The sequence below is a fragment of the Tilletiopsis washingtonensis genome, assembly GCF_003144115.1.
Source record: "Tilletiopsis washingtonensis strain MCA 4186 unplaced genomic scaffold FA09scaffold_23, whole genome shotgun sequence".
Taxonomy (NCBI): Eukaryota; Fungi; Basidiomycota; class Exobasidiomycetes; order Entylomatales; genus Tilletiopsis; species Tilletiopsis washingtonensis.
The window spans coordinates 383,117-402,687 of NW_020312020.1; the positions used below are offsets into that span (position 1 = coordinate 383,117).

Sequence of the window (19,571 nt, forward strand, 5' to 3'; positions counted from 1 at the left end):
GCGCGCCGCGCGCGTCTGTGCCTGGCGTGCTCTGCTGAGGTGACTTGACGAGCGCGCCGCTGCCGCTCCTTGCTTCTCAACCACATCAACCAGCGCAACGCACCGCAGCGCACCGCCGTCGCGCCTCGCTCCGCTGCATTTGCGCTGGACATCTGCTGCGCCTGACCGGTCTGCCGTCTGCGCCTCGCTGCGCCCGCCCGCGTGCCCTGCCCGCTCTGCCGCACGGCGCATCCCACACACGCATCCCGCCGCCATGTCGCTCGCGCCCACGCCCGACGCCGCCGCACAGGCGCAGGCGCAGGCCGTCGCCATGGTGCAGCGCCGCCGCGCGCAGAACCGCATGGCGCAGCGCCGCTACGTGAGTCAGGATCGCCCAGCTGTGCCTGCCTGCTGCTGCTGACCGCCGGCCAGCGCGAGAAGATGCGCGCCGCCGCCTCGGGCAGCGCTGCCGCACCTGCCGCCGCCAGCTCCAGCAGCAGCGGCACCTCCTCGGCCGCGGCAGCTCCGGCGCAGGACGCGCCCGTTCTGACGCAGCCCTCGCTTCTTGGCGCCCTCGCAGCGGCCGACGCGCCCGAGACGCAGACGCAGGCCGCTGGCGTGGCGGGCCTCGCGGCCGCTCCGCTTGTGCCGAGCGCAGCGGCCTTCTCCGCACTGCCGCCGCCCCCGAGACCGCTGGAGCAGCACGCCTCGCTCTTCCTTGCCACGCAAGAGGCACGTCAGGCGGCGCCTGTCGCACTGCGCCAGGATGAGGCTTCGTCGTCGTATGGCACACATGCTGCGCGCGACGTCTCAGACGCCGCCTTCCACTCTGCCGGCGCGCCTGACCTCGACTGGCTGATGCACGACCACTCGCCGCTGGCCGCGGCGGCCAGCAGCCTCGCTGGTCTCTTTCCTCCGGCGCCCGCGCCATCAGTGCACGCAGGCGCCGCCAGCGCAACCGCACCTGCGCTGCAGTCGCCGACGTCTCTGCTTGAGCTGCACAGCGCCCAGCTCTACGGACCTGTCCCTCCTGCCACGGCCAGCGCCAGCACCTCGTCGAGCGCCGCTGCGGCGGCTGTCTCGCCGTCGTCCGACTGGGCCCGCATCCTCTCCTCGTACGTGGCCACGCCCTCGCCGACGCCGTCCGGCACATCCGAGCTGCCGGACAGCACGGCGCTGAGCAGCTGGCTGGCGGCGTCGCCGCGTCTACTCTCTCCCTCGCCCGCATCGCGGCCGAGCGGCAGCAGTCTCGACTCATCGCCCACCTCGGTGGCGTCCGCGAGTGACGTCGGCAGCGCCGCCTCTGCCAAGGCGCAGGACGAGTGCCGGGAGGTCTCTGTCGCTGGATCGGCACACTTCTGGAGCTGGACCTCGGCATTGCGCTCGTATCCCATCGAGCGCGATGAGCAGAAGCGCCGCCTAGCCGAGCAGCGTGCCCTGCTCGGCCTTCTCGTCGACGGCGACCCTATGGGCGACTCTTTGATTCTGCCGCGCCAGGACTTCCGCAGAGCGATCGTGCTCAACTCACTCGCGCTTGGTACGTGGCGGGGTGCGGACGGGCACCGCTGCAAGTCACTGATGCGTCTCGTCTCCGTCGCAGGCTTCGACGAGCGCGACTTCCACAACTGGACGACGCCTTCACGCATTGGCAAGCTGTGGTACGGCTCGGCGCCAGACGGGAGCATGATCAGCGAGGTGGTCACCAGCCCGACTGAGCGGAACGAGGGCGCCCAGCAGCCGGCCGGACGTCTGAGTCTGCTGCCTGGTGACGCTCAGCTCAAGCTGTCGCCCATCGCCATCGAGGACGAGCCCGTGGAGGATGAGGCGCGGCGGCGTGAGAGACGAGAGGGCGTCCCGCGCAACATGTGGCCCACCAAGCTGCAGCTGAGCGTGCCGCACCCGACGATCATCGTGAGCAGCCCTCAAGCGCCAATAAGACCGCACGCTGACCCCTGCAACACAGGACGCGCTGCCGTGGCCCGCGGTGCGCGATCGTCTCATTGCCGCATCGTCGAGCGGCATGATCTGCATCAAGACGGCCAAGAGCGACGCCGTCAAGGGCGGCGCGTGCGAGGGCTGGCACAACACGGCGTTCTGCGTGCACGGCGCTGAGCCGGAGGACAACTTCGACGAGGCGTGCTGGGAGGTGGCTGAAGGTGCGTCTGCTCGCGGCAAGCCCGGGCATCGGGCGCTGACAAGCGAGTGCTCACCGTATGGCAGACTACGCCATGAAGTACTGGTTCTTGTTTGACGAGGTTAGTAGCCGCTGCTCTCTGCTTGCCGTGCTTGCTCTGACGTGCCGCCGCTGCTCAGGCCACGATGAGGACCACCAACCGCTGGCGGCGCGCACGAGGCGTCGCGCCGATCCGTCTGCCCGGCACGGGCGCGGGAGCTTGACGCCGCCGCCGGCCGCGCACCGCCCAGGCAGACCCGCTCCGCTCGATCCCAATTTTATGTCACCAAGCCCCTCGCTGTATCATATCCGCCCTCGCCACCACTCAAGCGCGTCTCTGTGTAGCTGTGCATTGCGCCCTCAGGCGGCTGTGAGGTTCGGAGGCGCCCACTGCATCTCTCCGCTCTCGCGCTCGCGGCGTCGTTGCCGTGCGGCCTCGTCGCGCTCGTGGTCCCTCCGTGTCTCGCGCTCTCGGCGGCCGAGAGCGTCGAGGCGCGCCCGCAGAGCCGCGCGCAGCGCACTCGCGAGTTCCCGCGTGGCCGTGGCCGAGGTGCTGCCGTGCGACGGGCGCGATGCTGGGTCCTCGGCGTGGCTCAGAAGCGCATCGAGCGTGCTGTAGGGCAGCCACGTGCTGCCGGCCTTGCCCGTCAGTGGCCCGCTGGCAGCGGTGCTCTGCGCAAGTGTGAGCCAGCTGTCCGACGCCTGTGCTTCAAGCCCACTCACGCGCTGTACCATGGCGATGGCATGCCGCAGCGCCTCGTCCGTCAGGCCACAGCGCACGCATGCCTGCACGAGCACATCTGGCTTGTTGCTCTGCGCAGCGTCAGCACCATGGAACGGCGATTCCGCGTGCCGCCTCGACTCACTCTGAACCAGTCCATGAGCCATGCCGGGACCGTCTCCTGTGCGCCGAGGCCAAGCACCCGCTCGAGCACAGCCAGGTGGTACTTCCACTGCAGCGCCTCGGAGTCCTGCGCCTCGAGGTGCGCGCGCAGATAGCGCCATGCCCGCTCCGATGCCGGGCCCTCCCACGAGGCGCTCCGCTCCGAAGCGAGCAGGAACGCCGCCTCGCCCTCGTCGTCGTCGGCGTCCTCGTCGTCACGCAGAGCGGCGAGCACAGCGTGGGGCGCAGAAGCCTGGCCAGCCGCCTCGCTCTCCTGGCGCGCGGCTCGCGCACGCGTCAGCGCCACGCACTTGGTCGTGAGGCTGGCAAAGATGCCAGACTGGTCGACGCCAAGCACCTGGGCAAGCGAGATGGCCTTGTCGTAGTGGTCGTGCCGCACGTACAGCAGGACGACGTTGGGCGCATCAAGGCGCGTGGCAGTCGAGGCGACCTCCGGGTACTGCTGCAGCAGCTCCAGTCGCGCGAGCACAAGGCGGTACTCGCGCCGGATGTCGTCCATGCGCACGATGCGGATTGCCTTGGCGCCTTGCCGGAAGAGGCGCTCCGGCAGATAGGCGCCCAGGCGCGGGCGCTTGTGCTTGCTCAGCGCAGTGAGGCGCGCTGTGAGTGGCAGCTCTGTAGCCTCGTCCTGGCCGCTCTCTGCGGCGTCGGCGAACCAGGCGTTGCTCTCGCTGACCAGCGCGAGCGCGTTCATCGCCGCAAGGTAGCTGCGTGCCTGTAGCACGGCCATATCCGCATGCTGTTCAGACGCCGCAGCCGAGGCGGCCGCGTCAGCCAGTCGTGTCGACGAGAGGCGCTGCTGCAGCTCGCCAAGGCGGTGTGCATGCTGATACATGACCGCGCCAGCTGCACCACGTCAAGCGTCAGCTGCGACCGACTGCACGGCGTCATACTCGCACTCACCGCTCTTGAGGTCGCCGCGGTGCATGTGGTATGCGTAGAGGATCCGGTAATAGTTGGGCTCGCCCAGCGGGTCGGAGTTGCGTGCCTTGAAGCTGAGCGTCCGCTCCATCTCTGCCTGCATCCCCGGGAAGGACAGCGCGAGAAGATGGGCAACCTCGCCGGCCTCGCACATGGTGCCGACCAGTCCGCGAAGACACTCGCGCCGCACCGCCTCGGTCGGCGCGGTGACGACGCACTCGTGAGCCCCTTCGAAGTCGCCGGCGGCAAGGCGTGCACGGAAGACGCGGTGGTGTAGCTCAGTGGTGCGCTCCGACGGGTACGCCAGCGCCAGAGAGGCAAAATTGGCGGCGTCCAGCGGGGAGACGGACGCGAAAAGGTCGGAGATGTGGGCGTGATACAGGGCAATGGTGCGGGAGGGGTCGCTTTCCTCACGTACCGCGCGAGGCATTAGAGCAAGCAGGCCTGTGCCCGAGGCGCCGAGCTCCTCATCCTGCAGCAGCATCTGGTACGAGTCGAGCATAGGCGCCACTGTCGCGAGCTCGACCGACGCCTCGTCGAGGGCACCAAGCGCCAGCAGTGCCCGTCCGCGCACGTAAGCGCGAGCAGCGCATGGCGCGTAGTGGTCGAGCAGCTGCATGGCCGCGCTCGGGTGGCCGAGCAAAAGCAGCTCGTTCGCTAGAGTGCACAAGGCGCGGTTCAGCTCCGCCTCGGTGCGAAGTGCAAGCGTTGGCGCGGGGCGACTGTGCCACTGCTCGCCCGCAGGTGGCGGGCCAAGCAGGCCAGACGCGGCAATGAGATGGGCTGCCGCTGCGTTCGGAGCCTCTGCGTCGAAGAGCGGCAGCAAGCGGCGCAGCAGAAGAAGATGCAGCAGGTTGCGCGCTTCGCCGTTCGCTTCTTGCGCCGTCCCATCAGAGCTTGGCGCGTCCATACTCATGCGCCCGAGGCTGTTGGCCACCGCATCGTCCTTTTCGTCTTCCGAAGGCTCTCGCACATCGACTTCGCGCACTGCTGGGAGCGCGGCAATGTCGAGCAGGCCGACGAGGTCATGAAGTGAGACGAGAGCGCGACTCGTGAGGGCGCTCCGGGCGTCCGGGTCGAGGTCCAGCGCGTCCGAGTCTTCAATCGCGAGGAGTACCAGGCTGAGGAGCCGGGCGAGCTGCCGGCGTGCATGCAGCGAGCGCAGCGTTGCGTCCGCGAGCAGGGCGATGCCGAGAGGGCTCTGGCTGCCGGCTGCCTCGGGCACGCCGCTGCCACCGGATACCACGGCATTGCCAAGCGCCCAGAGCGCCGGCTCGAGGTCTTCGCCAAGGCGTCCGCAGGCTGCGCGCGCGGCCTCAAGGGCAGACTCGTCCACAGCCAGCTCGGCAAAGATGCCGCTGCCGACGTCGAGCAGCGCGTCGTCTGCGCCAGGAGCCAGTGCGGCCGCCACCAGCTCCTCGAAGTCCTCGCAGCTGCCCGGCGGCAGCGCGCTTTCGAGCCGCGCACCTGCGCTCACAAGCAGAAGCATGGCGCGCGAGAAGCTCTCATCCTCGGAGAGCGTGGCTGAGCGTGCGGCGTCGGTGATGAAGGCGTCTCGTTGAGCAAGCGCTCGGTCTGCGGCACGGCCGCGAGCCCGCGCTGCGGCCGCTTCCAGCTGCACGGCACGCACGAGGATGCCCGCTGCGTCTGGCAGCGACGGCACCACAAGTGCACCAGCGGTCAGAATGTGTGGCGCGACGCCGGCGGCGCGGGGCACGAGGCACAGAGGCGCGAGCGACTCGCTCTCCGCTTGCTCCAGAGAACTGACGAACGCAGTCCACTCGCGCCGCAGCGCGGCTTCGTACGCCTCGACTTGCAGCGCTCCCGTCGACGGATCGCGCTCCAGACCGACACCTGCGCCGACGGTTGCGGCGACCTCTTCTTGCAGAGATGCGTAGCGCGCATCGGGTGAGAGTACCGCGGGCCGAGGCGCCTCGGGCGAGATCGACGCCTCGAGCCGGTCGAGGTATGCGTCCAACACAGCCGGCAGATGCTCTAAGAAGCGGCCGCCGTGGAAGAGGCGGGGCACAAGGAACTCTGATAAGTCGGCGCCGGCGTCTTGCAGGGCAGCGTCGAACGCAGCGCCGTGAAGTGGCGGATGGCAGGGCTGTGTGGAGCAAACTTGCCAGCCGCGCGCCTCGTCGCTCGTCGCCAGCTCTGCAGCGTCGGTCTGCTCGCTCTCGTCGACGGCGAGCGAGGCAAGCAGCGGCTCGCCCTCACCCTCCCACAGGCCCCACAGCGTCGACGGCGCGCCCTCGTCGAGCCACGCATCGCAGAGCGACGCCCTGCGCGTTGCCTCGCCCTCTTCGCGCGCCCACAGCAGCGTGACGTCGGCCACGGCTGCCGCGCCGTGCGTCTCCTCAGTGAGAGCAACGTCGTAGGCCAGGAAGAAGCGGCGCGCGCTCAGCGGCGCATGGACGAGCAGCCGGATGCCGCCATCGGTGGCGTAGGCCTTGAGCAGCGGACGGGCGCCCGGCGCAAAGGCCTCCAGCGCCTCGCCTGCGGCCGACGAGTGCGCGGCCGACGAGGCCGGCAGCTCGATCTCGCGCACGCACGTGCATGAGACGAGGTCCCAGATGCGCAGCCGCGCGTCGGCCGCAATGCTGAACGCCAGCGAGCCGGCGTGGTGCGGCAGCTCGGTGCCGGCGCTCCGCACGAGCGCGGTGCTGGAGGCCGGCGCGGCGCGCGTCACGCCGGCGAGTGCGAGGGTGCGCTGGCCGCCGGCGCTGGGCGGCGCACTGGCGGCGCTCTTGGCGGGAGTCGTGCCGCTGGCGCCGGCCGGAGCGGCGCGCGAGAAGAAGCGCGACACGGAGCGCAGGAAGGAGTGCGCCCGCAGCGCCGTCGTCTTCCACTGGTCTGCACGGCGCGGCGCTCAGCATCGCGCACACGCCACGCACGCGGAGCCCACTCACCCTCGAAGAGGCCGCTGCCGTCGCCGCGGCGCGCCTGCTCGGCGAGCACGAGGCCGGCGTCGCACTGCAGCAGCACGCAGCCGGCGTGCACGGCCCACATGCGCTCGATGCCCGGCAGCGCCAGCTCGGAGCACGCCGGCGGCGGCAGCGGCGCGGCGGCGGCGGCGGGCGCGGCGAGGGCGGCGAGCGGCAGCGACACGCGGTGCAGCGCGCCGGCCGAGGCGGCGAGGAGGTGCAGCATGCCGTGCGCGCCGTCGGCATACAGCGCCGGCGCCGCACACACGGGCGCCACGAGGCGCACATGCAGCACGCGGCTGCGGCGCGCGGCGACGAGGCGCAGCTCGAGCGTGCCCGGCGCGGCGGCGAGCGTGCGCAGCAGCAGCAGCTGAGCGCCGGGCAGCACGAGCGCGGCGCCGAGCGGCTGGGGCGGCGCATCAGCCTCGCCCGGCGGCGGCGGCGGCGGCGGCACGGACGAGGGCACGCCGACGTCGGCCGCGCCTGCCGCGCCGGCGAGGAGCAGCAGCGGCGCGTAGCTCAGGTGCAGCGGCGCCATGGCGGGCGCGGGCGCAGGCGAGGGCGCAGCAGCGGCAGGCAGAGGGCAGAGCGGGCCGGCAGGCAGGCGGGATGAGTGGGAGTGGTAGCGAGAGAAGAGCAGGAAGCACGACGGCGCGTCCGTGGCAGCGCGAAGCCGGCCAGGCAGCGTGGGAGCAGCAGCGTCACGTGTTGCGTGCCGTGGGAGCAGCGAGCGCAGCGCTTGGGCGCGACTTGGCCGCGCTCCGCCTGCGTCTGCTGGCTGCGCGTGCGCCGCTCGCGGCCTTGCCTCTGCTCCTCCCACTCCGCAGCATGCCCGCCGCCGACGCCTTCATCAACCCGCTCACCGGACAGCCGGCCGTGGCGCAGCCGTCGCTCGGCGCACGCATCGCCGGCAGCGCGCCGCGCACCACGCCGCCGCGCCGCGGCGCGCGTGCCGGCGGCGTCGCCGGCGGCGCCCTCAAGCGCGCCGGCCTCATCGACGAGGACTCGGGCATGCGCGACGCCAGCGGGCCCTCGCGCCGCGGCGGCGGCGGCGCAGCCAAGGGCGGGCGTGCGGCGGGCGGTGCGGGCGGCGGAGCGGTGAGTGGCCGCCGTGTGTCGAGCTCCACGGCCTCGCGTCCCGACTGACCACGCCGCATGCAGGCTCGCGAGCGAGCCAACCCGCTCGCACGCCCGCCGCCACGCACGCCGTCGTCGCGCCCCGGCGGCAGCGGCGGCGCCGGCAGCTCCGGCGCGCAGGCCACGGGCGTCGTGTACGGCATCCGCGGCAGCGCCGCGGGCGCGGGCGCGCCGGGCAAGGGCAAGAACCGCGTCGTGGGCGAGGCACAGGGCGCGCCCGCCGTCAACGCCAAGACGGCCGGCGTGCTGCGGCAGTTTCTCGCGAGCCGCTGGAGCGAGCAGGCGCAGTTCCTCAACCTCGAGGTGAGTGCCACGCCGGGCGCCTGGCCGCCGCACACGCATGTGGAGGTGCCGTGCGCCCAGGCGGGCGTTGCGCAAGCTCTGGGCTGACCGACATGTGCGCCAGGCGATGGCCGAGGACCCCATCCTGAAGCGTGCAGAGCTGCGCCCTCCCGGCGCGCCTGGCGCGCCACGCGACCTCGGCAGCGTCATCTGGAAGCTCTGCGCCGATGCGTACCCCAACGTGCGTGATGCGCAGCAGCCCGCGCGCGCCGCGCCATCTCACCCGCTGTGCCTCTGCAGTGCGTCACCATCTCCCTCGCGAAGAACGACTTCAAGACGCTCGTGCCTGTCGGCACGCTGCCGCAGTTCCTTCCGCGCCTCAAGGTCAGCCGTGCGGCCGCCCGGCGTTGTGCTCCTGCGTAGCTCATCCTCTCTGCGCATCAGAATCTCTCGCTCGAGGGCAACGACCTCAAGTGGACGCGCGACCTTGTCTTCTTTGCCTCGTCCAAGTCACGCGCCACGCCGCGCTTCGAGGCGCTGCACGAGCTCATTCTGCTCGACAACCCGATGCAGCAGAATGCCTGTGCGGCAGGCAACGAGGCTGGCTACCGCCAGGAGGTCCTGGCGCGCTTCGCCGATCTGACGATGCTCGACAAGCAGCCAGTGTCGGAGCAAGAGCGCGAGACGGCGCGCCGCAGCAAGGGCAGCAATGCAGCTCCGCCGGCCGTCACTGCCGGCGTCGAGACAAGAGTCTTCCCCGTGGCCATGGGCCCTGCCTTTCACTCGCCGGAGAGCGGCGACATCCCGGCACAGTTCCTGCAGAAGTGCGTCGTCTGCTGTGTACGTCTCCGGCACACACGCTGACAAGGCGGACTGCAGGTTCTTCTCTCTGTACGACACCTCGCGCGCCGACCTGCGCCCGGCATACGCCGCCAACGCCACCTTCTCCGTCGTGCAGCTCAACGCCATTCCGCCGAGAGCCAGGGCTGCGGGCTACCAGTCGTCGCCCTCGCTGCCGCGCCAGCGTGATCTCAACTGGCGAGGCTACGCTACCGTGCCGTCCCACAACATCATGCAGCTTTCCAACCGCCCGGCCACCAAGGGCTTTCCGCGCGGGCCCAACGCCATCATCGGCACGCAGGCAAAGCTGCCGCGCACGATCCACCCGCTCACCGACCCGAGCAAGTTTCTCGTCGACTCGTGGCTGCTGCAAAACGCGGCACTGGGCGCAAAGATCAACGCGCCCACCGCACAGCACGGGCACGCGCTCAAGCAGCAGCACCCCCCTGTGCCCGAGCCGGATGCCGTCTTGTTCATCAGTGTGCAGGGCGAATTCCAGGAAGGTGAGCTGCGCACGAGGCCGAGAGTCCGCCTCACGCTGACGCCCAGTCTTCAGCGCCGTCCCAGGGCGTGCGCTCCTTCACGCGCACCTTTCTCGTGGCGCCCGCCGCGCCTGCCTCGCCGTGAGCACTGCCCGCAGCGGGTTCGTGCTGCCACAGCCTGCTGACGCCGGCCGTGTTGCACAGTGCCGCAGAGTCGGGATGGCCGTGCATCATCGTCTCCGACCAGCTCACGATCCGCAACTACATGGGCACCAAGGCTTGGGCGGCAGATGCGCTGCCAGTCGAGCAGGCATCGGGCGCCGGTGCCAGTGGCACAGCTCCTGCGCCTTCGTCCGCCACGGCAGGCACTGCCGAGCTGCCGGCCCGGCTCCGAGACGTGCAGCCGCAGCCCGGCCTCTCGGCCGCGCAGCACGACCTCGCGCTCCAGCTGAGCGCCAAGAGCGGCCTCACATATCCGTTCGCCGTGCTGTGCCTAGCTGAGAATGCCTGGGAGGGGCAGCAGGCATGGCAGAGGTTCGAAGAGCTCAAGGCGGCCGGCGCCATCCCCGCCGAGGCCTTCGCAGGGCCCTAGTCCAGCGCGTCGTCCGCGCCCGCCCCGCATTCCTCTGGCCCTCGCAGCTGCACAGCGTGTGCCCGTCTCCACATATCCGCATCCACTACGCGCCCGCGCCATTTCTGGCACAGCCAGCTCTCTTAATCACAGCATTCTTCCCGTGCCTCGACGAGTGTCCTACGCGTGCATTGCGAGACCGTGTGCGCTGCAGCGGTCTAGTTGCCTGGTGCGAGTCTAGTACGCCGATGCGCGTCCCTCCTTGCGCGAGTCGCTGGCGGCAAAGACCTTGGCCTTGCCCGGCGGGCCCTGCTCGCGCATGACTGCCTGCACCTCGGCGACGGCCATGTTGATGTCGACCATGTCGACGTCGTGGCCGCGCGCCCGAAGAGCCTCCACGAGCTCCTCGTTAATCGTCGTCTCGGCCGACACGGACGCCGGCAGCAGCTGGTGGTGCAGCCGCGGCCGCTCGATGGCGGCGGAGAGGTCCATGCCCCAGTCGAGATTGTAAAGCACCTGGGCGACAGCTCCGAAGATGCGCGAGCCGCCCGAGCCGCCGATTGAGAGGAAGAAGGAGCCATCCGGGTGCTCGATCTGCCAGGAAGCGACACGTCAGCAGCACGCTGCCGCGTGCACGTGCAGTCCACTCACAATCGTCGGCGACGTGCTGCTCAGCGGCCGCTTGCCCGGCGCAGGGTAGTTGAAGGGGCTGGGTCGCAGGCCAAAGGCATTCGGCACGCCAGGCGTCGAGGTGTCGTCCATCTGAACAGGCACGTCAGCACATGCGGCGACGCCGAGCAGCGGACAGCTCACCTCGTCGTTGAGGATCACGCCCGTGACTGGGTCGAGGACACCGCTGCCAAAGATGAGGTTGACGGTGCTCGTCAGCGCCACAGCCTGGCCGTTCATGTCGACGGTGCTGAGGTGCTGCGAGGGGGCAGTCAGCATGTGGGCGACGGGTGCGCGCCGGCGCGCGGCGGCTCACCTGCGTGCCGTGGTCGTCGGTGATGTCGAACAGCGGCTCGTAGTACTCGAGGCGGTGCGTGCGGTCGTCGTCGATGCGGCCGCGGATGCGCTGCGCCTCGTGCATGCTCGGGATCTGCGCGACGACGCGCAGGCTCGACGCGTTGAGGAACGCGGGGTCGCCGATGTGCGTGCGCTGCGCAAAGGCAAACTTGCTCGCTTCGACGAAGCGGTGGGCCGAGAGGCCGTCGTCGGCGCCGTCGCGCTTCCACTGCGGGTACAGCGCGGCGACGTTGAGCAGCGTGAGCAGCGGGCCGCCGCACGCGGGGGCCGGCGCCGTGTAGACGGTGCGCTCGCCCCAGCGGCCCTGCAGCGCCTCGCGCTCCTCGACGCGGTACTCGGCCAGGTCGCGCAGCGTGAGGATGCCGCCGGCGTTCTGCACCTTGGCGACGAGGGCCTGCGCGACGGGCCCGTGGTAGAAGGCGTCGGCGCCGCCGGCGGCAATGGCCCGCAGCGTCTCTGCGTACGCCGGGCGGCGCACCGTCTCGCCCGCCTGCAGCAGGACGCCCGTGTCGGGGTTGACAAAGACGTCGGACCACTCGGGCAGGTCGTACATGTACAGGCTGCCGAAGAGCTGCGCGGCAAGTCAGCATGCGGCGTGGAGCATGCCTGTGGGCGCGACCACCCACCTTCAGACGCCGCGCCAGCTCGCGGCTCACGCGCGCCGACTCGGCGAGGCGCACGCTCGGCGCCACGAGGCGCGCCCACGGCAGCGAGCCCCAGCGCCGGTGCGCCGCCCACAGGCCCGCCACCTCGCCGGGCACGCCGACGCTGAGCCCGCCGAAGCGCGCGTCGCCGGGGCGCCCGGCGTACATCGTCGCGTTGGCCGCGCGCGGCGCCGTCTCGCGGAAGTCGATGACCGTCGTGCGCGAGCAGTGCTGGCGCCGCGGCAGCCGCCGGTGTGCTGCTGCGTCGGCGTGCTCGGCGGGCGACGAGGCAGTGGCATTGCCCGCCGCGCCGCACGGCACGGGGTCGCGCACGAGCATGAAGCCGCCGCCGCCGATGCCCGACGAGAACATGTTGAGCGTGCCGACGCAGAACGCCGTCGCGATGGCCGCGTCGACGGCCGTGCCATTGTCGCGCAGCACTGCGGAGCGCGCGGCGTCAGCATGCTTGGCAAGGCAGCGGCGGCGGCGGCGACGCCTCACCGTCGACGCCGACGTCGGAACACACGCCGTTCTCGCTCGCCACGGCGCCGCGGCGGCCGCGCGCCAGGTGCGGCGTGCCGTTGAAGCGCCCGCGCGCCCAGCCGGCGTGCTCGCGGCGCTCGGCGCGCTCGCGGCGCACGACGAGCACGACGAGGAGCAGCAGCAGCGCCGCCGCGGCCGCCGCCAGCAGGCGCCGCAGCAGCGTCTCGCACGCCCGGCGCCGCGGCGGCGCCGCCCGCGCGGCGCGCGGCGACGGCGGCGGCAGCAGCGCGCTGCGCTCGCCCGGCGGCGCGGCGGACATCGGCGACACGGAGGCAGGGGACGGGGCGCCAGCTGCTGCTGCGGCGGCGGCGCTGCTGGGCGATGTGCTGTCGTGCTGCTGCTGCGGCGGCGGCGGCGGCGGCGGCGTGCGATGCGACGATGCGGCGATGCCGGCGCTGATGGATGCGGCGAGGGTTGTGGAGGAGCGGATGCTGCACGATGGACGCTGGCGGCTGCGCTCTATGTCTGTCGCTGGGCAACGGCCGCGCGCGCCGCGCGGGCTTGCGGCCGAGAGCAAGGCAAGCCCCGTCGCGGCGGCCAGGGGCGCGTCCGCCTCGATCTCGCCAGCCGCAGCCGCGGCGAGCGACCGCAGCGCATGCGCACCGCCAGCGACTCGCCGGCAAGGGCCAGCACGAAGCAGCGAGTGCAGAAACAGCGCCAGCGGCAGCAGCGCTGTGCCCGCCGCGCTGGACCGCGGCCGCCCCGGCATCCTGCGCTGCTGCTCCTGCTGCGGTGTCAGTGTACGGCAGGCGAGGCGGCGCGAGCAGCGTCGTCCGGCCCCTGCAGCGTCAGCTGCCCTGCGCTCTGGCAAGTGTACAGCTGGCATCTTGCTGCACCTGCCTCTGCCGCCAATGAGCATGCAGCATGCAGCATGCAGCATGCAGCATGCACACGAGAGACCGCATCCCGACGCTGACGCTTGCCCGGGCCAGTCTTGCTCGCCGCCACGCCCGATGCGGCGCTCTGACTCGCCCGGCAGCGGCAGCAGCAGCAGCAACGTCTGCCACCCACCGCTGCAGCGCAGCCAGGCGGGCCCAGCATCCAGAGGCAGCCCAGCGTCGACTAGCCTTCAAGACGGCAGCGTCTGCTGCTCCCGCCTCTTTCGAACCACCACCTCCGCCCGCTGCTTTCCTTTGTGTGGCACATCTGCCGCCGCGCACCCCTCGCTCGTCTGCCGCCGACGGAACAAGCGGCGCCGAAGTCGCCACCCTCCTGAACGCGTGACAGACCGGGGCTCGCGCCTTGTCGCTGCATCCAGCACCATGCAGCGCCCACTTGACGATACATTCCCTTGGGACCGCCCACTTTTCACCGACGATGCATTCGAGGCCAGGCTCTTCGGCGAGCCCGCGGAGGCGTACTCTCCCTCTGGCTCCCGCCATGTCGTCATCCGCCTTCCGCCCGCCGTCAGCGACGCCTCTCTGCCTCCGCCCGCAGATGCCGCGCTGCTGCGCCTGGTGCGGCTGGAGCAGGCCGCCGCATTCGGCAGCGCGTGGCACTATCCTCACGGCCGCTCCCGGGCCGAGACGCTGGAATTTCGCCGCCAGGCACGCGAGGCGGAGCGGCACGGCGCCCTGCTGCGGCTGCTCGGCGTGAGCCTGACATCCTCGGGCGTCCGCTGCGGGTGCGTCTCATCTCCTCGCTCTCCCCTCGCTGCCGCAGCTGCCGATACGCGCGCGGCCTGTGGCAGTGCGCAGCAGCGCGTCAGATGCGCCGCCGTCCGGCCGCGGCCGCCGTCGTCGTCGCCCGAAGAGCTCCTACTCGAGGCTGCGCGCTGCGTCGAGCGCTGGGCCGAGTCTCAGACCTCCACCACCGAGTGCAGTCGCCGTCTGACCCTGAGCGTCGAGCAAGGCAGCATCGTCATGGCTCTGTATGATGCCAACGTCCAGCTTGGCTCTGATGGACGCATATGGCCTTCCCCGGAGCGGTTCTGGCGCCAATACGACATCTGGATCCCCTCCTGGTTCGAAGCCAACGGCCCAGTCATCAACGCTATCCTCACACTGGTCTCCGTTGCGCAGAGCTCTCCGTCGTCACCGCCGAGTCCGCCTCTACGGCTCGTCCAGCACGACAGTGCAGCGCGTCGCGGCCGTGCGCACCTCTGGGACCTGGTTGTGCCTGCCTACGTGCTCTTCCAAGGCGAGTGGGGCTTGTGCGTCGGCTCTGCCCTTCCCTTGCTGACTTGCGTCTGTGGCTAGGCGACGAGGCAGTGGCTTTCATTGAAGTGGACAATCGCGACCGGACAGCGTTGGCGCGCACCACACAGCCAAGCGTCGGGCCGTCCGAGACGACGCTTCTCAAGGAGGACAGACACCTCATACAGCTTTGTGCACCTGTGCGGTGCAGATGTCGCGTACGGTGCAGTACTGGGCGACTTCGGGCGTGCGTTCATGCCCTTCGAGCTCCATGCGGGCGACGAGGGGCGTCATCATCTGTCGTTCGCAGACGAGGCCGTCTGGACAAGAGTTCTTCCGACCCACGCGCCGCAAAGGCGGAGCGTCCAAGGTTCGTCGTCGCAAGTGCAGTGGTGCTCGGGGGCAAACATCATCATGTCGCTTGTCAAGTGGGCGCTCTTTGCCGCGCACCAACACGGGGAGCACGGAGCGCCCCTCGCTCAAAGTGTGCCCTTGGAGGAGCGTCCAGGCGCGGAAGACTTGTTCTCTGCCGAGCTGCGCAGTCGTCTGCAAGCTGCGCGGCAAAAGGAGGAAGACAGCACTGGACCGCCGCGCAAGCGAGTACGCTCCGAGGCACCTGAGCTGCCCGCTGCGAAAGAAGAGGGCAACATGAGCGCATCCACAAGCGCCGCACTCTTAGACGCTGATGCACCTCCGAGGGCGTCAAGCAGCGTCTCAGCGCACGTCGGCGTGGACGATCACGCCGCCTCGACGACGGGCACAGCAATCCAAGCTCTCTCGTCCGGGCCAGGTGTCCGTGAGAGAGATGCAGAGCACGCAGGACAACAGGGGCGCAAGGCCGTGACACCCGACACCGCAGGATCCCAAGCGCCGGGCAGTCCTCCCGTTCCGGCCGTGAGCGCCAGCGACACCGAAGCAGATGCGCCAATGCGAGACGGTGGTAGTGCGCGACGGTTCATCTACGCAGGTTGGCTCCCGCATCTGGTGGATGACCTCTTTGAGTTCTATCCCGGCCGCATGTCGTCCCACCTCAGCGAGCCCGAGCCGGACCTGCCTCAGACCTACCTGCGCTCAGCGGCGCCGGCCGACGCCGAGCCGTGTGTGATCAAGGTGCCGTGCGCGCTGCCGTCGGACGACATCTACTTCTCCGACGAGGGCGAGTTCGACGAGGCCTTCAACGCCGTGCGCCTCCGGGAAGCGCGCGAGAAGATTGCGGTTCTTGCTGCCGACAAGGACGCCGAGCAGCGCCGCCTGCTGCAGCGCGAGGTGGCGGCGTACGAGGCGCTGGCGGCGCTGCAGGGCACGGCCATTGCTAATCTGCTGTACGTCGGCCCGCTGCGTCTGCGCCTGCGCGGCGACATGGATTGTGCGCTGGTCATCGACAACGAAGGCACGCCGCTCGATACGCTCGACGCCTCGGCCGTCGCGGACATGTCGCCGGCGGAGCTGCCAGCGGCTGTCGAGCACGCCCACGCCCAGCTGCACGCGCACGGCTGGTGCCACGGCCAGGTGCAGCGCTGCAACATGCGGCTCTTTGCCGACACCAAGAGCGTGCGCCTTGTGGGCCTCGAGTATGCCGAGCGCACGGACAGGGCGGCGGACCATGCGGCCGAGATGCGCGAGGTGCGGGTGCTGCTCGACGAGTGGCTCGGCAAGGTCGGCGAGGCGCGGGCACGTCGCACGGCGCACAGAACCAAATGATTGCTGCAATAAGAATGATGTTGCAGCCAGGCGGAGCACCGTCGAGTGTCGACGACCGTGGTCAGGTGCCTGGCACCTGCACCTGCGACTGCGACTCTGGCCTACGCGTCTTTTGAAGTCCCAGAGTGAGAGTGGGCTGAACCCCGACGCTGCGACAGCCAGACGAGAACGACAGACTCAGAGTAGAGTCCAGTGCGGTCTAGTCGAGTGGCGACTCAGAGTGAGTCCAGTGCAGTCTAGTCAAGTGGCGAGTCTTGGCTGTGACCAGGCCGACAGAGGGCAACGTCCGTTCTCACGCCAGTCTAGCCCCACTTTGCTTTCCTCTCAGCCGCTTCCGGCGTCGCGGCCGAGTGCAGCCGCCGACCGCAGCGAGTGACCGTTGGACCCGCTCGGCACTCTTACTGCCTGAGCCTCCCACCACGATTCCATCCGCAACCCGACCCCATCCGACAATCTCCCGCGCTGCCCGACAGTCGCGCCTCCGCCACAACTCGCGACCCATGCGCTCGCGCCCCTTCTGTCATCCCCCGCCACAGGCTCGCATGCCCACATACATCGCTCTCCGCGCTGCCGCTGCACTCGGTCCCTCTTGTAGCCGTCACTTCGTCATTGCGCCCGCGCCCGCGCACCACCGAGCATGAGCAACGCCGGCGCGGAGGCGCCGCCCCCCGCGGGCGCGAGCACCTTCTCCGCCACCAGCGAGGCCGTGTTCGACGAACGAGACTCAGAGGATGTGGGTCAGGAGCTCGAGGTCCGGCTGCACGGTGCTGCTTCCAGCACTCTCGACCCTGCGGCAGCACGCACGGAGGATGCTGCGCGCTCTGCTTCGTCGCATGCTGCACCGCCGCTGCGCCTTTTGCAGCTCGCGCAGGACCCCACCTTCCTCTATCGCCAGGACAACACGCCGAGCGATGAGAGACGTGCAGGCGGCATCGGTGGCTGCACCAAGCCCACCGACAACCAGGAGAAGATGCTGGAGACCCTCGGTGTGGAATTGGCTTCCTCGGGCGTGTGGTGAGTGCTGCTTTCTTGTGGTGGATGCAGAGCTGACCCGGCTTTCGTTGCGTCCAGTCCTGATGGCGCCGATGCCTCCGTGCCTCCTCTGCGCCGGCCCGCCGCGTCGATCTCGTCGTCCGACGTGCAGCAGCCCTTTCGCGAGGCGGCTCGCGACGTCGAGACCTGGGCCCAGACCACCGGCGAGTCGTCCGCGCGAGACGCTCCGGCTCCGACGACCTCCGCCGTGGCCTTGCGCGTCGAGGCGGGCGACATTGTCATGCGCCTGAAGAACACCACCTGCCTCATGGGGCCGAGCCCCAAAGCGCACGCTCTGCCCGGCCCGGCACAGCGCATGTCCGAAGCGGACTGGACAGAGAAATGGTTCCGCGCAAACGGCCCAATCATCAATGGCCTGCTGGCGCTCACTGCGACAGCGCAGAGCCACACGTCGCCGTCGTCGCCGTCGTCGTCGTCGCCGGCGTCGTCATCGTCGTCGTCAGTTCGTCGCCCGCTGAAGCTCGTCGAGATCAGCGCAGCCGCGCAGCACGGCCGCGCGCCCCTGTGGCACCTCGTGCAGCCGGACCTGGTGCTCTTTGCGGGTGAGTAGTTGTAACGCGGCTGCGCATGCTTGCGGCATTGACGTTTTGCCGCGCAGGAAGCGAGGTTGTTGGAGGGATCTCAATCAAGAACCGCGAGCGCGAGGAGCTGGCTCCTGCGACCCGGCCGACACTTTCGCCCCTGCAGACCAGCAGCAACCTGCAAGAGACTGAGCGCAAGCTCCTTCACCAGCTCTTCGTGCAGACGGCGGGTCTCAACGTCGCATGCGCTGCAGTGCTGGGCGACTATGGCCGGGTCTTGATGCCGTTCGAGCTGCAAACCCAGGACCGCTCCTCTGTCGCCGCACACATCTCCTTTGCGAACGAAGGCGTGCGTGCACAGTATCTCGATCGTGCGACGGGACTGGAGCCGAGCGTGACATTGGCTGCGCCGCAGGTGAAGTGGCGCAAGGAACACAACCAGATCCTCTCAATCGTCGAATGGGCGCTCTACGCAGCCAAGAAGCACTTCGAGGAGCCGCCGCCCTTCGCTCGGTCGTTCAGGACGGAAGAGCTGCTGGAGGTGCGGCCGCTGCTGCCACCAGACGGGCATAAAGCGCTGCGAACGGAGGGAAAAGCGGCGGCGGAGGCAGCCGACGCCGGGCGCACTCGCAAGCGAGCTCGATCGTCCTCGCCGACACTTGCAGACCCCGGCAGCAGGCCGCCTAGTGGTGTCCCGACGAGCGGACTCGGCGACAGCACAACCATTGCGAGCGGCTCGTTGGTCGCTCGTGACGACGATATGGTTCCGTGGCAGGGTCTGCACGACCCGCAGAGGGGCCTGTTCCTCTACATCACGCTCTGCCCGCACTGGCAGAGCGACTTCGCGCGCGTCTACCGCGCGTGGCACTCGCCGCACCTCAGCGCGCCGGTCGCCGAGCTGCCGCAGCCGTACTTGCGCACCGCGCCGCCGCCCGACGCCACGGCCTGCGTCATCAAGACTGTGCGCGAGATCGACGAGGACGAGGGAGAGCTGTGGACGAACGCGGACGCGGCGAAGCTCGCACGGTGCGAACGAGCGGCCTACGCCGCACTGCAGCCGCTGCAGGGCGCGGCCTTGCCCCGCCTGCTGTACTGCGGCCCGCTGGAGCTGCGCCTGGATGGCCGCGTGCCTGTCCTTGTGCTCGAGCACGCCGGCACGGCGCTCAGCACACTCACGCCCGCCGCGGTGGCGGCGGCGGGTGTGCGCGACGCTGTTGTCGCGGTGCGTGCGGCCGTCGCCGCAGCGTTCAGCCAGCTGCACCGCCACGGCTGGTGCCACAACGATGCGACGCTGTGCAACATGCTTTTTGACGTCCGCAGCGGCCGCGCGTGCATCATCGACCTGGAGAGCGCGGCGCCGTGCTGCAACGGCGCGGCGGAGTGTGTCGTCGCGGCCAGGGAGATGGAGGAGGTGCACGCCGAGCTCGACCTGTGGGAGGCCGAGGCCCGCGACTGATACCCTCACCATGCGCTATCCCCCAATGACACACGTCTGAGGCGACGGAGCGCGGTGAGACACAGATGGATGCGACAACGCAGGGAACAGCATGCTCGGCGAGAAGGAAAGAGGAAGCAGCCGCCGCCGCGCGCCGCGGCGGCGCGCCACGCGGCGCACGAGCCATGCCCGTCACCGCCGCGCGCGCGCGCCCCTGTCATCGTGCTCCCTGCTCTGACGCGGCTGCCCTGGCGCGGCGTGGCCTGACTTCCGACCCTCACCTCCCGCATCTCCTGC

The 19,571-nt window shown here is 70.1% G+C and overlaps 7 protein-coding genes across 7 annotated transcripts; 5 read left to right on the top strand and 2 right to left on the bottom strand.

The window, feature by feature from the left end:
• The first annotated feature begins 63 nt into the window (after positions 1–63).
• Positions 64–2,505, top strand: FA09DRAFT_332272 (hypothetical protein). The gene is made up of 6 exons (XM_025743391.1): positions 64–358; positions 412–1,516; positions 1,580–1,890; positions 1,943–2,135; positions 2,200–2,234; positions 2,293–2,505. Exons 1-6 carry the CDS (start codon positions 254–256, stop codon positions 2,374–2,376), a joined length of 1,833 nt encoding a protein of 610 aa, XP_025595665.1. The 5' UTR covers positions 64–253; the 3' UTR covers positions 2,377–2,505.
• On the bottom strand, positions 2,273–7,065 carry FA09DRAFT_149488 (hypothetical protein). The gene is made up of 4 exons (XM_025739176.1): positions 6,890–7,065; positions 3,960–6,833; positions 3,019–3,902; positions 2,273–2,965 (listed from the first exon to the last, which is right to left on the bottom strand). The coding sequence occupies exons 1-4, from the start codon at positions 6,987–6,989 to the stop codon at positions 2,513–2,515; spliced, it is 4,311 nt and encodes a 1,436-aa protein (XP_025595666.1). The 5' UTR covers positions 6,990–7,065; the 3' UTR covers positions 2,273–2,512.
• A 667-nt stretch (positions 7,066–7,732) lies between these two features.
• On the top strand, positions 7,733–10,382 carry FA09DRAFT_363018 (NTF2-like protein; the record flags this gene model as incomplete). Its single annotated transcript, XM_025745542.1, has 8 exons — positions 7,733–8,002; positions 8,066–8,344; positions 8,448–8,564; positions 8,624–8,707; positions 8,768–9,147; positions 9,203–9,666; positions 9,720–9,786; positions 9,850–10,382. The coding sequence occupies 8 exons, from the start codon at positions 7,733–7,735 to the stop codon at positions 10,235–10,237; spliced, it is 2,049 nt and encodes a 682-aa protein (XP_025595667.1). The 3' UTR covers positions 10,238–10,382.
• Positions 10,383–10,453: 71 nt separating this feature from the next.
• FA09DRAFT_322812 (gamma-glutamyltranspeptidase) lies at positions 10,454–12,688 on the bottom strand (the record flags this gene model as incomplete). Its single annotated transcript, XM_025741066.1, has 6 exons — positions 10,454–10,810; positions 10,868–10,978; positions 11,030–11,143; positions 11,202–11,813; positions 11,869–12,326; positions 12,388–12,688. The coding sequence occupies 6 exons, from the start codon at positions 12,686–12,688 to the stop codon at positions 10,454–10,456; spliced, it is 1,953 nt and encodes a 650-aa protein (XP_025595668.1).
• A 1,603-nt stretch (positions 12,689–14,291) lies between these two features.
• FA09DRAFT_341305 (hypothetical protein) lies at positions 14,292–16,265 on the top strand (the record flags this gene model as incomplete). The annotated part of the gene is made up of 2 exons (XM_025744430.1): positions 14,292–14,581; positions 15,599–16,265. The coding sequence occupies 2 exons, from the start codon at positions 14,292–14,294 to the stop codon at positions 16,263–16,265; spliced, it is 957 nt and encodes a 318-aa protein (XP_025595669.1).
• Positions 16,266–16,907: 642 nt separating this feature from the next.
• On the top strand, positions 16,908–17,717 carry FA09DRAFT_149612 (hypothetical protein). The gene has a single exon (XM_025739177.1). The coding sequence runs from the start codon at positions 16,997–16,999 to the stop codon at positions 17,546–17,548; it is 552 nt and encodes a 183-aa protein (XP_025595670.1). The 5' UTR covers positions 16,908–16,996; the 3' UTR covers positions 17,549–17,717.
• Positions 17,499–19,387, top strand: FA09DRAFT_332274 (hypothetical protein). The gene has a single exon (XM_025743392.1). It carries the CDS (start codon positions 17,886–17,888, stop codon positions 19,293–19,295), a length of 1,410 nt encoding a protein of 469 aa, XP_025595671.1. The 5' UTR covers positions 17,499–17,885; the 3' UTR covers positions 19,296–19,387.
• Positions 19,388–19,571: the final 184 nt, after the last annotated feature.